A 15,213-nucleotide genomic window follows, 5' to 3' on the forward strand; every position below is an offset into this window, starting at 1 on the left:
ATTGATGGACAATAATAACACTTAAAGCCGATTAAAAGCAAATGTAATTAATCAAATTAAATTAAATTAAATAGAGCTAAGCATATTACAGCAAATATAATAAAGCTTAATGACCACTGGCCACTAAAATCAATTTAACTCACAAACTAGAATTGTAGAATTAAAGAAAGAAATTGCAATTTGAAATAAAAAGAAGAAATAAAATCAAGTAGAAAACGCAGTCCCAAAATCTGCTTCGATTCCAATCAACTTAATGTGCTGCTGCCGAAGGAATTCACTCGCAAGTGTAAAATCGTTGCTGCTGCGCCGGAAATTGCCGCCGAAAACACCAAACCCGTCGCCGGACGCCGCCAAGAGTAGAACCGGTCGGGAATTGCTCCGGGGTAAAAATTGATTATTTTCCCCTTCGATCGCTCTCTTTTTATATTGCTCAATCTAACCGCTTCTTCATACTCGTCGGAGAAATAACAACAGAGATTAAGGAGAACCATAGAGCTGAGGTTGCTGGATAGCTCGTCAATGGCCGAAGAAGACGCTCTGCAAGATTGCGATCTCCTTTTGCGGTTGGTCTATGATTGGCTAATAATAATAACAACAACAACAACAACAACAGCAACAACAGCAACAATATCAACAGCAGCAACAACAGCAACAACAACAACAACAACAACAACAATAATAATAACAATAATAATAATATCAATAACAATAACAATAACAATAACAATAACAATAACAACAATAATAACAATAAGAACAATAATAATAATAATAATAATAATAATAATAATAATAATAATAATAATAATAATAATAATAATAATAATAATAATAATGAATTTATAAAATTGAGGTTAACAAATTATTGCGGTGACAAATAGCAAAACTAATTACTAACAAAAATAACCTCAAAATTAAATTAAATAATATTAATAAAGCTAAATATATCAATAATAATTAAAAATAATTATAAATTAATTAATTATTACGAATTAATTATAAAAATATTACTTAAAATAACATTAAAATAATGTTTATCAAATCTCCCCACACTTATTTATTTGCTTGTCCTCAAGCTAAAGCATTATAAAAAAAATAAAATAAAATCAAGTATTAGATGGTGTTGTACCCAAAAATAGCCTTTCAAATTTATTTGCATCATCAATGCAAAGTTAATGCCAACTCAAACAATGTATAAAACAATTGACTAGAAATTAAAACCTTTAGCAACTAAAATAAATATAAACTTGTGCTCGTGTGCTGACACCCCTTATATGAACTATACAAAAACTCAATAGAAAAACATGAAAATTTCACCAAATTCAACGTAAGCCAAATTCAAAAATATTCAATCACAGTGCAGGTGCAAAACATGAAGGAAATTCAGAAATATTCAACCTAACCTAATGTTTATCACTTGTGCCTTGTGTGTTGTACCTCAATCCCTTATTCATCCAAACCTTAGTAAGAGTAACTTGGTCTTTTCACTAGTGAGAGGTGCTCATGTTTTCCTAGCAAGACCTCTTGTCTTCATTCCATGCTAACCAAAGTTCTAAAAACTCTCCGACCTCTCTCTAAAAGAATCCTAGCTTTCTCTCCAAGTCAAAAAGGAAACTTCCAAGCTTTGCATAGTTTTCCACCAAGATTCCAACTTTCCAAAACTACAAGGCTAGGAATGGTAAGATCTATCCTTCCCTACCTTTTCCTTACAAGATTCCCCCATCTTTTCTCTAAATCTTTCTTTTACCTTGTGGGTTTTGGGGGTTTGTAGAAGATCTAGTGGTGGGTGAAGTGTTAGGTTGATCTAGAGGAGCTTTGGTCTTGCTTTGAGGTTGAAGAAGGTGTTCTTGGTCTATAAGAGGTAACCCATGCTACACAAAACCTATTTTCACTTGATAATAATGATTATTGGCTTCTATGTGACGTTCTTGATGTGTTTGAATGATTGATGCATGATCTTGGGATAATGCATTTTTAGAGCTTGTATTTAGGGTTCTTAAATGCTTTTATTTGAGCTATTCATATGTTCAAGTCATATCTTTGTTGTATGGAAGATTTGAGGTCATTTGGACTTGAACTTAGCCTTGTAGAAGAAAAACCGCGAATACTGATTTTTTGGTGCAGGACGTATCCCGCGGGTGGAACCACGGGTGGGGGCCTACCCGTGGCCCTACCCGCGGGGAACATGTTTGGTGACTGCGGGGAATTGTTCCCCGTGGTCCTTTCTTCTTGGTATTTGACGTTTTGACCTCCCGTTGTTGAATTATTGAGCTTTTGTGAGTCTTCTTGATGTTTCGTATGTCTAGAACGATGTGTTAGGAATCCATGTTAGGATTTGGCGTCTTGAATCGTGCTAAGGGTCCAACCTTGTGATTCGTTGGGCTAATATGAGTCTTGAAGGTTCGACGGAACCATTTTGGTTTATCCGTTTAATATGCATGCTAGTCTTGGTGTCATTGATGCTAGTATGTGTTGTTTGTCCCTTTCTATTGAGGATTGGCAACTCGGGTTGCCAATCATGTTGATATTGTATTGAGGTCCATTGTTGTTGTTGAGTATCGTTTAATGTCCTTCATTGAAACCCCTTGCTTGGATCCCTTGATGTGATCTCGTGTGTATGATTATTCCTTGATTAAGCTATGGTTGAGCTTATCCCTTGTTGTACACACTTTGTGTGGAATCTATGTGTTGTTGTATCTCTAGATTCCGTGTGTATTGACTCTTGTTGAGATGATGGGTTGATGTGATGAGATGATTGAGCTGGTAAAGTGAACAGTGTGGGGACTTATGTGTGATTGCATCCGGTAGTGGGTTTAAAGCTCCGGATTGCCATTTGGATACTTGTGACTTGTGGACAACATGGGAAACTCATTCCAGTTGCCAGAGATGGTAGCTAACCCGTTGAGCTTGGAATCTCAATAGGGGGTGTATACACTTAAAGTTGTTAGCTCTGTTTCCATTGGGATGCGGTCCTTGACATTGCGATGACACTATGCATGTGATCCAGGTCGTTGCGATGACTACGTGAACATGTTTGTTGATGATTTGGAGCCCTCCACACTGATCCACTATGAATCGAGCCGTGGTGCTGACTCCACGGTATATGACTTAGTGTGATTGTGTCCTATGTGGATTTGGATCTCGTTATGGTGTGAATCTTGCCTCTCTTTGCTTAAAGCATGTCTTTTGTGAATCCTTCTTTGTGTGTCGTACGTTGTACCTTGCTATTAAGCTTCTTGCTTGAGGTTCTATTGTCTTGTTGAGTATGATGGTCTTTGACCTTTGTTGTGAGTGATTGATGAGTATATTGATGTTTCCTCTCTCTCGGCTTTAAAATGATATATACTGTATTCCCAGTTTCAAATGGTTTTGTTTATATCTATGTATATTATGATACTTAACGCGTGTTGGTGGGTTACCAGCATTATTCACTGACCGGGTGTTATCCCCATGTTTTACAGGTTTTAAGTAGATGCCGAGCGCGCTAGATGTGGACGCTAGATAGAGTAGCTCCCATGTTTAGACGTTTACTTTTGTTGGCATGTGTGCCTAGATTAGTGGTTTGTGTGCCTAGACTAGTGGCATTTGTGCCTAGACTTATGCTGGTTGATGATTTTGATAATTTTAGCTTGTGCACCCATGGTTTATGGGTGTGGCATAACGCTTTCCCGATTTTAATATAGCTTCCGCTTAATGTTTGTCTTAATGATTAGCTGTTTACCTTTGAATCTAAGTTTTTAAAAAGTTGGTAAAATCGGGGGTATTACATTCCAGACCACTACCATCATCGGAGGGCTTCGCCAGAACATAGAGGAGAGGGAGGAGACCAGTCGTAGCTCGTCCGCCGCCGTCGCTCAGAGAGGTTCCACTCGTCTGTTCTATTGCCGCCGAGAAGAACACCCAACTGTGCCACTGCTGAGCTAGCACTGCTGGACCTGCTGTAGCGCCAGAAAACAGGGGTGGTCCCGACCATCGCTACCTCTCGCTTACTGGACTGTCAGAAGGGTGAAGGTCACCGGTCCTGCTGCTTCCCGCGCCACTGCTCGCTTGAGGAACAAGGTCGCCGTCGAGCTCCTCGTTGTTCGCTATTCGAGAGAGAGAGAAAGAAGATGGTGGTGGTTCTAGGTTCACTTGCAGCTGATGAAGTTATGCCGAGAAAGAGATAGGAGAGATGAGAGGTGAAGGAAAATCTGGAAAGTGAAGCTTGGGTGTATGGCTGCTGATCAAGGAACCATTGTATGTATACATATACATATTTTGGGTTAGAAATAAACAAATGGGTAGGGTTACTAATTTGGGTCAAAATGTAGAAGATTAGGCTTGGGCTTGGGTAAAAGTGTTGGGTTAAACCATTAAGATCAATTGGGTTAGAAGATTGGGTTAAAAATACATTTAGACTAAGGACACAAAACCATTTAGGTTAGGAAATCTGATATTAATAAATACAGGTTCATCTGAGATAAACTTTTAGGTCAAAGTTTTAGGAAATAAATCATCGTGGGAATAAAATACTTTATTTTTTAGAACTTTGTAAAGTAAGAATTTGGAGAAAAATATTTTGGGTTGTCACAGAAACCCTCTAAATACCTTCATGCTAACCAATATCACCATGTTGAAATAAGAGTGGGTATTGTAAGGGGTGATAACAACTATAATAGTATTGGATATTTTGTGACCTCTCACTATGTGCATATACCCTAATGTTTCTATTTCCATAAAGACCATTTCCATTTTACCAATCTATATTGCAACTACTTGAGAAGTAGATGGCACATTGTAAGTTTTTTTTATATCCATCCATTGAAACATTTGAATACAATATAATGCTAAACTTGTCAGTAGGGCTGGGAATAGGCCAGGCCCCTACACAGGGGCCTATGCCCTGGCCTATTTAGGGCCTGGCTTTTTCAGTTAAAAGGCCAGGCCTAGGCCTATTTAATAGCATATTTAGTTAAATAGGTTCATGCCTATATAAGAAGGCCTGGCCTACGAACCTGCAGACTTAGCCTGTTTATATATAAAATATATATTTAATATTTAATTATTTTATATAACATTTTATAACTAAATTTTTTTAATAATTATAATATAACCCAGTATATATATATATATATATATATATATATATATATATATATATATATATATATATATATATATATATATATATATATAGTCGTGTCTTCCCCAATCGCTGACGCGGAGGCTGCGACTCTGCGAGCGGTGAGCGACGAGGCTGCGAGAGGCAAGGCGGCGAGCGGAGAGAACAACTGCTTTTCTGCTATTCAGCTTGGCGGCGACCGGCGAGAAATTAAGGAGGTTAGTGTAGTTCTCTGCTCTTAGTTTAGTTTTGTTTACTTGTTTAGTAATATAAACTAAAGATAGAGGTTAGTGTAGTTTTCTGCTATTATTTTCTGCCATTAGTTTAGTTTTGTTTACTTGTTTAGTAATATAAACTAAAGATGAAGGTTAGTGTTTACTTGTTAGTGTTTAGTAATTAGTTTAGTAATTACTAATTTTCTGTTAATTAGGTTAGTGTTTAGTAATTAGTTTAGTTTAGTAATTTGGTTAGTGTTTAGTAATTAATTTAGTTTAGTTTTCTGCTGCTTGTTTAGTTTTCCACTTTGTGGTTTTGTTTACTTATTTTCTGTCATATACAATATATATGGGGTGGGGAAGTGATGACAACTGCCCCACTGACCTCACTGTGGCTTCACCACTGTTCATATTGAATGTACTTCGCCCCACAAAAAATGTAAACATTCGTTGGAGTCAATTTGAACGGATTATGTTGTGAGGTATTTGAATTTGCCACTAAATACATATAAAATGGGAATAATAATTTTTTTATAGCAAGGAGGTGTGTGTGTCTATATATATAACTGTATAAATTTAGTTGTAATACATTTTGAGTAAAAACATACGAAGTAGTTTTATTTTAATCCATCAAACTTTGATCAGGTATTTCATCAAGCTAAGAAATGAGAACTAAATGAATTGTATTGAATGAGATAATTACAAAGAGTACATACAATGATAATATATACAGCTCGCATGGGTAGCTCAACTGGTCATAGAGGTGAAACTTTGGAAGAATGACTAGGGATCGAGTCTCACCAACGGTAGTGAGGGGGGTTCTTTTTGAGCATTGGGCCGGGGTGTGGGGGGCCCTTAGGGTTGGGGTTAAGCTTGGGGTTCAGCTTTTTGGAAGAGTCGGATCCTGAAATAAGGAGTTATAAACTGACTCAAATACATAGTCCTAATACTTCCCCTCAAGCATATGGTATACTAGTAATGTAACACCCCTAATTTTTAAAACATTTAAAGCTTAAATAATGAAGGCAAACCAACAATAATCATCCAAACACCCCTAATTTTTAAAACATTTAAAGCTTACATAATGAAGGCAAACCAACAATAATCATCCAAATAGAGCATAAACTATCCATAAGAGTAGGGGTGTTATGCCACACCTAGGTTTGAGAACCTAGATGCACAGGCTAAAACTATCAGAACATGTGTAATCCATAAGTCAATAGTCAAATACAATTCACGGCACGCAGGCCAACTACGAAAGCTAGGACTAACTAAGCTAAGCCCATGAGTCCGACTAGCGCGCTCCAAAGCTAATGATCAGCACCTGTAAAATATACGGTATAGCAACCGTTGGCGAATAATGCTGAGTAACCCACTCCCACGCGTTGAGTACAATGTAGGTAGATATAAGAAAATCATTTTGAAACCGGAATACATATATAACCTAGACTTGTAAAATATACGGTATAGCAACTGTTAGCGAATAATGTTGAGTAACTCACTCCCACGCGTTGAGTACAATGTAGGTAGATATAAGAAAATCATTTTGAAACCAGAATACATATATAACCTAAGCAACTCTAGCTTTAAACCAGGATCAAGAAGCAAGACACAACAACAGACTTGACACTATATAACGATCATAAAGACTAGGGACGAAAAGTGAGCATGACCAACACTCAGTGACGAATTCTACAATTACTCTATAACTCAAGGACGGAAAGTGCAACGCCAATCAGGGACGGAGCCAGAAATTATGTTGAGAGGGGGGCAAAGAAGTGGGATGGAATCAGTGGCGGATTCAGGAATTTGTTTTAGTGGGGCAAAAAATTAAAATAAAAGAGAAAGTTTGAAAAAAAAATGAAACACTTAAGAAGTATAACAATAAATATTGTTGGATATAGCGAAAAATAAAACATATTAAAACTTTATAAAAATATTTATAACAAAATATGAAACATAATTAATTTGATAAAAAAAATTCGAATATAAAACACATTATAAATTACACATTCCATTATTAATATAAAGAAAGTTATATATACATCTCATTATTAATATAAATAAGAAAGACATCCCATTATTAATATAAAAAAAAGTTATATATATCATGCCAAAATTTAATTGTGCTGAAGCAAAGATTGTGACTAACCCAAGGACTCAAACCCAAGCCATTTTGAAATCCATACGCGTTTCCTACCACCTTGTCTACCAAAGCTCTTATTTACATAATCTGTTTTATAATACTTATACTAATAATGTACTATATATACATATTATATACAAAGGCTATATATAGGGTAGGAGTGGGATGGGGTGAGGGGGGGCAGCTGCCCCCCTTGCCCCCGCCCCCCTTTGGCTCTGTCTCTGACGCCAATAATAACTTATGGACAAAAAGTGAGCATGACCAACGCTCAGGGACAAATTTTACAATTACTCTATAACTTAGGGACGAAAATTACAATTTTCCTTAACATTTATATTAAAACCACATATAAAATTGGTGATCCCAATAAATGCTTATTTCTACTTCCAACATTATTAAAAACGATTGAATTTTAGCGTTGCATTATGCTTATGCTTACTTTTTCTGTATTCATCATGTGACTGTTGTAAGTCAAGCACGCTTAATCACATAATTTTTTGATTATCTCGTTGTCATATCCTACTTAAAATCAATTGTTGATAAATATGTAGACATTAACTATTTAACTACATTCCACCATGATAAGTCACAGGCTCTGTTTGGCAAACCTAACTGAAAAGTTATAAGCTAGGAGATGAAAGCTGAAAAGCTATAGGCTCTGTTTGGCAAACCTAGCTGAAAAACTATAAGTTAGGAGCTGAAAGTTGAAAAGAACTTGAAAGCTGAAAAGCTATAAGCTCGGAGCTGAAAACTGAAGAGCTGTTAAGCTAGCTGTTATGATTGAAAGTGTTTGGTAAAATTAGCTTTTTGATAGCTGATAAATATAAAAAGGCTAAAAAGGACATCTTCATAAAATTTAAATTAGTTTGTAAATTTAACATTTTGTCTTTTAAAAAAAATTAACATTTTGAAATAAAACTATTAGCATAATCATGATCTAACATCTCATAATGAAGTAGCAATATTGTTGCAAATCTAATAATAATAATAATAATAATAATAATAATAATAATAATAATAATAATAATAATAATAATAATAATAATAATAATAATAATAATAATAATAATAATAATAATAATAATTGCGCTGAAAGTTGCAGATAAAGGAGAAGAGAAGAGGGTTTTAATTGGGAAGGATAAGTTATGTCATTTCTTTAAAATAATAAGGATAAAGATGGATAAAAAGTTAAGAAGCTATGAGCTTATTTTGAAACGCTACCTAAAGTAGCGTTCCAAAATAAGCTCTTATTTTAAGCTAGGAGCTTATTTTGGGAGCATCACCAAACAGAGCTTATAGCTTATTACTAGCTTAAAATAAGCTATAAGTTCTGCCAAACAGAGCCATAAGCTCGGAGCTAAAAACTGAAGAGCTGTTATGCTAGCTGTTATGATTGAAAGTGTTTGGTAAACTTCTACCACTATAACGTGCAAGGCCTTTGTATCCGCTACTCCTACCACTAATTGCTTCCAAAACTTCATGAAATGCTCTACTTATTGTTTTGCCGGAACATTGAAATCGCTCACCAATCTCTCTATTGGAAGCACCCATAGCAAGTGTGTATATAAATATACCAACTTTCTCCACATATGACATATTCCTAGTAGATTGTAATCCATATTTTGAATATAAGTCTTCACATAATTGCTTAGACAAATCGGAGTCCATTCTAAATGCATTTACACATCAAATAGGATGTCCATCAAAATGAATGTGCAAAATGATCCAGTGCACAAGACTATCATTTACAATATGCAACTAATATTATCCAATACTCCCTAACATAGCAAACGTCTGCATTTTGATTGAACAAGATCTTAGTACTCAAACCACAGAGGAACACAAGTAGACATATGGTTACCAGGGGTAAAATTCCCTTCATCATTTCATCATTTGGTGACATTTGGTTGTTACTTATTATAGTCCTTGGTGGAATAGGAACAGCAAGTAGACATATAACAGAGTACTAACTTTTTCTGCCATGTAAGGTTCAACTGATTCTGCAACAAAAATCTATCAAGTTCTTCCCTTGCAAATTTATTATTTATTATTTCTATTTCTTATGCACCAAGAGCTCATGAAAGACAGAAAATGTCAAAACAATACATGCTTTAAGAAAATATAATTCTCATCACATTCAAGGATTCCACCTGGTACAAGAGAAATGAGAAGAGAGAAACAACCGGTGCACCAGGTTATTGCATGTCAAGTTTCAAACTCTTATGGCAATGCAATAATGAAAATCATCAAAGGAAACTAAATGGATGGGAATGCAAAACCTAGGATGATAAGTATTACCAACAAAACACAGAAACAGGAACAGAACTAAGAAGATACCAAATTTTATTATTTATCAACAGAACACAGAAACTAAATTGCAGAGACTAAACTATTTGAATCAAGATGCAATATATACAAGAACTACAACAAAGTAACATATACATACCTAAGGACTGATGCTATGGGCTATGGCTATTGGATTGTTGCCGACTGCGGAGTGTGGCTGATGGACGATGCTTCTGCGAAATGTGAATGTGGGATGGACGATGCTTTGCGAAATGCGAATGGGAGATGGACGAGTTTCTGAATGCAAATGAAGATGAAGAGATTTACGTGAAAGTTGCGGATAGGGAAGAGAAAGGGTTTTAATTCATAAGGTTAAAAGATGTCATTACTTTAAAATAATAAGGGTAAAGATGGAAAAGAAAAAGTTAGGAAGCTAGGAGCTTATTTTGAAACGCTACTTAAGGTAGCGTTCCAAAATAATCTCCTATTTTAACCTAGGAACTTATTTTGAGAACATTACCAAACAGAGCTTATAGCTTATTAGTAGCTTAAAATAAGTTATAAGCTCTGTCAAACAGAGCTACCGCGTCACATTTCAAATTGAACAGAGGTTGAACTCGATCAAACGAAACATTAAACATGTGTGTTCCAATGCCCAATTCTTAAAAACAGTTCTGTCCCAATTCCCATTTCATTGCAATTCCCATATTTTTTTTTATTGGCATACTAATTAATTATAGCTAGCACAGTAATTAATGTATATTTGCTGCCCAAGTTATTAAAAATTGCATCCACTGTAGTAAATGTAATAATAATAAATGTTTGCATGCTTATTGCTTCATAATTTATGGTGATAATACAATACTTTCTCTATTTAAAAAGATATTTGAAGCAAGAAAATCTAATACTCTACTTTTAGCAATTTAAAAAGATATTTTAAGCAGGAAAATCTAACAATCTACTTTTAGCAGAACATTTTGTTTTTATATATGTATATAGATAGATAGATTGATTATTGTTGTTGTTATAGTTAAATAGAGGGCAACCTTAGAATATTAAAAGGTCATCTTAGGAGGTGTCCTTAGATTAAATGACAGAAAGAAAGATAATCAAATCGTCTAAGATTATTATCACCACATCAACTTTGAAATAATATAAGTAATCTCATAACATAACTAAATAATGTGATAAATAATTAAATAGCATTATGGTACTCATATTACCAAAACAATGTTAGACAACTTGAACCAAACGCCCCTTAATATTATATCCATGATCTAACCCATTTTCATCACTAGCACTTTATTAGGACACTTGAAAACCAACCAAGAAAATTTCAACTTAGTAGTGGTAAATCTGAAAGTGAGAATGCTAAGTATGTGAAGTGGTGAAGATGAAAGTTAATGGGCAGAAAATGTGATGTATTTAAACTGTGGATTACAAATTACAGGGTATGAAACATCAGGTAGTCCACTGCTACAATAATGGGAACCTATGAGTATGAAATCCTTGTTAGCATATGGTTAAAATCAGAAACAAAGCAGTTCCTTCATGTTCAAACAACATTGAGAATCTGAGAACTGAGATCCCCAAATCACCAATCAGATGGGCTGGGCAGTGGCTCAATATGATCAAACATGTCTATGGAGAAGTCATCAATGAAGCTATCTGGGCTTAGAGGGTTAATCACAACATCATCAGTTTCTTGCTTCACAACAACACCCTCACAGCTCGTCTCTGGTTCTGGACCACTCGCATTCCCAAACGCATCCAAGAAGCTGAGATCCCCGAGCCTCGAGGCGAAATCTTGACCTTCTAGAGGCAACGAAAAGTCTGTCGTCTGAACCTGTGGTATCTGTGGAAAGGGAAGCAGCTGTGGCTGTGACCCGTGGAAGGGTTTGGTCTCGCACTGAGCATACTCAAGCTGTAGCAGATTAGGCTCGAAAGTGAATGAAGTTGGATTCATTAAATCTAGCATTGGGATTGCCTCGAAATTTTCAATATATGATGATGAGCAAGACTGATGCTTAGACAAAGATTCTTCATTTGTAGAGGATCTGAACTTAGGTTCCTGAATTGTGAGATGAAACAAAATCATAACCACAAGTTAAGAAAGGATGAACACATAGGAATACCTCAAGTTTGAGCTCCTTAGCATCAATTAACATTGCACAAATTAACAGCATTAAAGTGTAAAGAGCCTGAATGGCTTACGCATCTCTACAAATATAAACTCCTAAGTGAACTAAACAAAAACCGAACAAATTATATACCTCCAAGGATGGAACATCAGGAAGAGCGGGAACTTCCTTAACACTGTTGCCACTATTGTTGTCTCCCCATGACTTGCTAGATTGTGGTGTTGAATTGTGCAGGATTCTCGCCAGCCGCTTCTGCCTGCTACTCCAAAAATTCTTCACATCATTGTCCGTTCTTCCTGGCAAATACGTCGCTATTCTTGCCCATTTGTTCCCGAATTGTGCCTGAAGATCGATCACAATCCTCTCCTCCTCTGCTGAAAACTTCACTCCACTGTTTGACAAACAACCCCAAGGGAGGAAAATCAAAAGCAAAACAAAGAGGTATCACACACATTTCACCAAATATGATCATGAACACCCACCCTACCAGACAACCACACTAACTAAATCTTCATTAAATGCCATAATTTGTGTAAATAAGTAATTTTATGCTCTAGTTATAGCCTTTTAGGAACATAATCACCAACCCCACCAGGAAGGCAGGAAATCTTCACCAAATAACACAAGAGTTTCTCTTTATTTATTCATTTCAAACAATTCTAGTTTAACCAACACAGACAGATTCCCAATACATTAGATAAAGGAAAAGAACCCCACGAAAATTGAAGAGGAAAATGGAAGCAATAAAATAACATATTACACTGAGTTCTACATCTAATATCGCAAAAAACTTGCCAATTTCAAACTGAAGACAAAGAACCAAGCGAAATACTAGCAGTTAAAAAGCAAGATTTTAAGCAAAATTAACGAAATGTCTCCCTTGCAAGGAAGCGTAGAACTGAAATTGAACGGCGAAAACGAGAGAGGAAGGAATCGAAGAGTTACTTCTTCAAGTTGGGTCGGAGTTTGTTGACCCATCGGAGGCGGCAGGATTTGCCGGTGCGCTGCAATAGGCCTTTGGATCGAATGGAGCTCCAGTCTCTGGGGCCATACTTGTTGACATGGTTGAGAAGCACCTCATCTTCCTCAACTTTCCATGGACCTTTCTTTATGTCCCCAAACTCATTCTTCTCTCCATTGCACCAACTTCTTCCCTCCATTAACCTCCAATTTCCCAATGCGAATCCAAACCGTGCTTTTTTTGCTGGATTTTTCTCATGTGATATAACTATTAACTAGTAGTAGTGTTGTTCCTTTACCTTCTATTCCAAAATCCAAACTCCACTTCTATATAATAATTCTCTTTTTCATTTTTTTTATTTTTTTATTTTTTTTTCCCTTATTTATCTATTTGGTTTTGGCCTTTTGGGGCAGTGACGGTTATGGCGGGTTTTGCCACTATCCGCCTAATATTTAGCCCACATTCTCCATTTTTATTTTTTATTTTTTATTTTTTTAAAGATTTGAGAACACAAATTTCATTTTGGGATAAGAAATAATACCCCCACCCCCCTCACTGTATTGTATTTTTTTTTCTTTCAAAATATTATATTTTTATGACATTTGTTTCAACACTCGTTGTTTGCTACTATTTTCTTCAATAAAAAATCATGGGAAATATATATATTTTTTAAAAAAATAGTTAATGTGTTTAGTATTATTTGGGAAATATAAAAAGTAAGTTCTTAAATAAAGTTATTTCAAGTATTTTTTTTTTTTGAAAGTTACTGGCTCTATTACATTGTAGTATCTGTTCATATACTCTCTCAACCTACTGAAACACAAAGAACCAATAACGCCTCCACTAAGGCTTGAACTCATAATCTTCCAATTGGAAGTCCAACCCGGATACCATTAGACCACGTAGTCCTGGTTTATTTCAAGTATTTAATTTATCTAAACTTTTTAAGGATTTTCCTTTTAATTTTTTTTATATATATATGAGATGAAAACTGATGATTTTATAGGACCGAACACATCATAAATCAGGTATTGATATACAAAATGAGGGGTAGGAAGGAATAATAATAATAATAATAATAATAATAATAATAATAATAATAATAATAATAATAATAATAATAATAATAATAATAATAATAATAAAATAATAATAATAATAGTATTGATTGGGGCTCTAGGCCTAAAAGAGTACGTACGGGTCGTTATATCGTGGACAGTGGCGCACGTGTACCGCGATTAAAACGGCGCTGTTTCTTTAAGTAAAGAAACGGCGCGTTGTTAGTGTTAACTAAGCGCGCATTTTTTTGTATGTTAATTACCAACTGACACTACAGAGTATCTAAACTGACACTACAGTATATCTAAATCGACACTGTCTCACGTATTATTTTTATATTATCAAATTAAACTGCAGTTATATCAAAATGATACTGTAGTTGTGGTGAAATGAAACTACAGTGTATATAAAATGAAACTGAATAACATTTCACATATTTGAGTCTATATTGTACAATGAAGCTATAATTACATCAAAATGAACATATAATTGTGTTTTAATAAAACTATAATGTATATAAAATAAAATTAAATAACATTTTCACATATTTGAGTCTATAAATATCGAATGAAAATGTAGTTATATTGGAATGAAACTGTAGTTATATCGAAATGAAACTGTAGTTGTGTTGAATTGAAACTGCAGTGTATACAAAATGAAACTGAATAACAGAAGTTAGTTTTTGCGGAAGGGTGCGGAACAGCGGGAAACTGATGCCGTTTCTTTTCATTAAACAAAATGATGTCGTTTTGCCGCGGTGCACGATATAATTTTCCAGTACGTAAAATAGCCTGAGAAATAAATAAATATTCCCCTGTCTCATTTTATCTGTCTTATTTACTATTAATTGGTCAAACCAACTCTCTTTTATTTGCTTGTTTTCATTAGAGTAAAAGACATTTTTGGTCCTAAACTTATAGTGACACGGACAATTTTGGTCCTTTATAAAAAATTTTGCCATTTTATAGACAGACTTATTGTGACGAGGGCATTTTTGGTCCTCCGTCTATATTTAAGTTAAATGACCGTGTAAGTGAGGGGTAATTGCGTCATTTCATGTTATCTCCTCTATATTTCATCCCTGCCTATTTTGTTCAGAATCTGACTAGATTTAGCGAGATGAACTCGACGACCACGGCCAATTCGAACCCCACCGTGCTGCCCAATAATGTATGCTAGTTTTTTTGTATGAAAGAGAAGGGAAAACCCAGGAAAAGGCTAGTTCCACTTATTAGTTCCTCTAAACCGAAGCCGGTCGAGCCTGTCGTCTTCCAGAGCACTGATGATTCTCTCAGGTGGTCTGC

At 35.2% G+C, this 15,213-nt stretch overlaps 1 protein-coding gene across 1 annotated transcript; it reads right to left on the reverse strand.

The window, feature by feature from the left end:
* Positions 1-11,141: 11,141 nt before the first annotated feature.
* LOC109157670 (transcription factor MYB29-like) lies at positions 11,142-13,166 on the reverse strand. Its single transcript, XM_019305531.1, has 3 exons — positions 12,835-13,166; positions 12,022-12,280; positions 11,142-11,819 (listed from the first exon to the last, which is right to left on the reverse strand). Exons 1-3 carry the CDS (start codon positions 13,047-13,049, stop codon positions 11,343-11,345), a joined length of 951 nt encoding a protein of 316 aa, XP_019161076.1. The 5' UTR covers positions 13,050-13,166; the 3' UTR covers positions 11,142-11,342.
* Between the last annotated feature and the right edge of the window lie 2,047 nt (positions 13,167-15,213).

The sequence above is a fragment of the Ipomoea nil genome, unplaced genomic scaffold (genome assembly GCF_001879475.1).
Source record: "Ipomoea nil cultivar Tokyo-kokei standard unplaced genomic scaffold, Asagao_1.1 scaffold2791, whole genome shotgun sequence".
Classification (NCBI taxonomy): Eukaryota; Viridiplantae; Streptophyta; class Magnoliopsida; order Solanales; family Convolvulaceae; genus Ipomoea; species Ipomoea nil.

Bases quoted from the DNA above. Each gene is read 5' to 3' on its own strand.
- LOC109157670 (XM_019305531.1), bottom strand. From the start codon at position 13,049: ATGGAGGGAAGAAGTTGGTGCAATGGAGAGAAGAATGAGTTTGGGGAC. The intron at 12,281-12,834 runs GTAACTCTTCGA...TTTGTCAAACAG, and splicing joins CTCCGACCCAACTTGAAGAA to TGGAGTGAAGTTTTCAGCAG. The intron at 11,820-12,021 runs GTATATAATTTG...CTCACAATTCAG, and splicing joins CTGATGTTCCATCCTTGGAG to GAACCTAAGTTCAGATCCTC.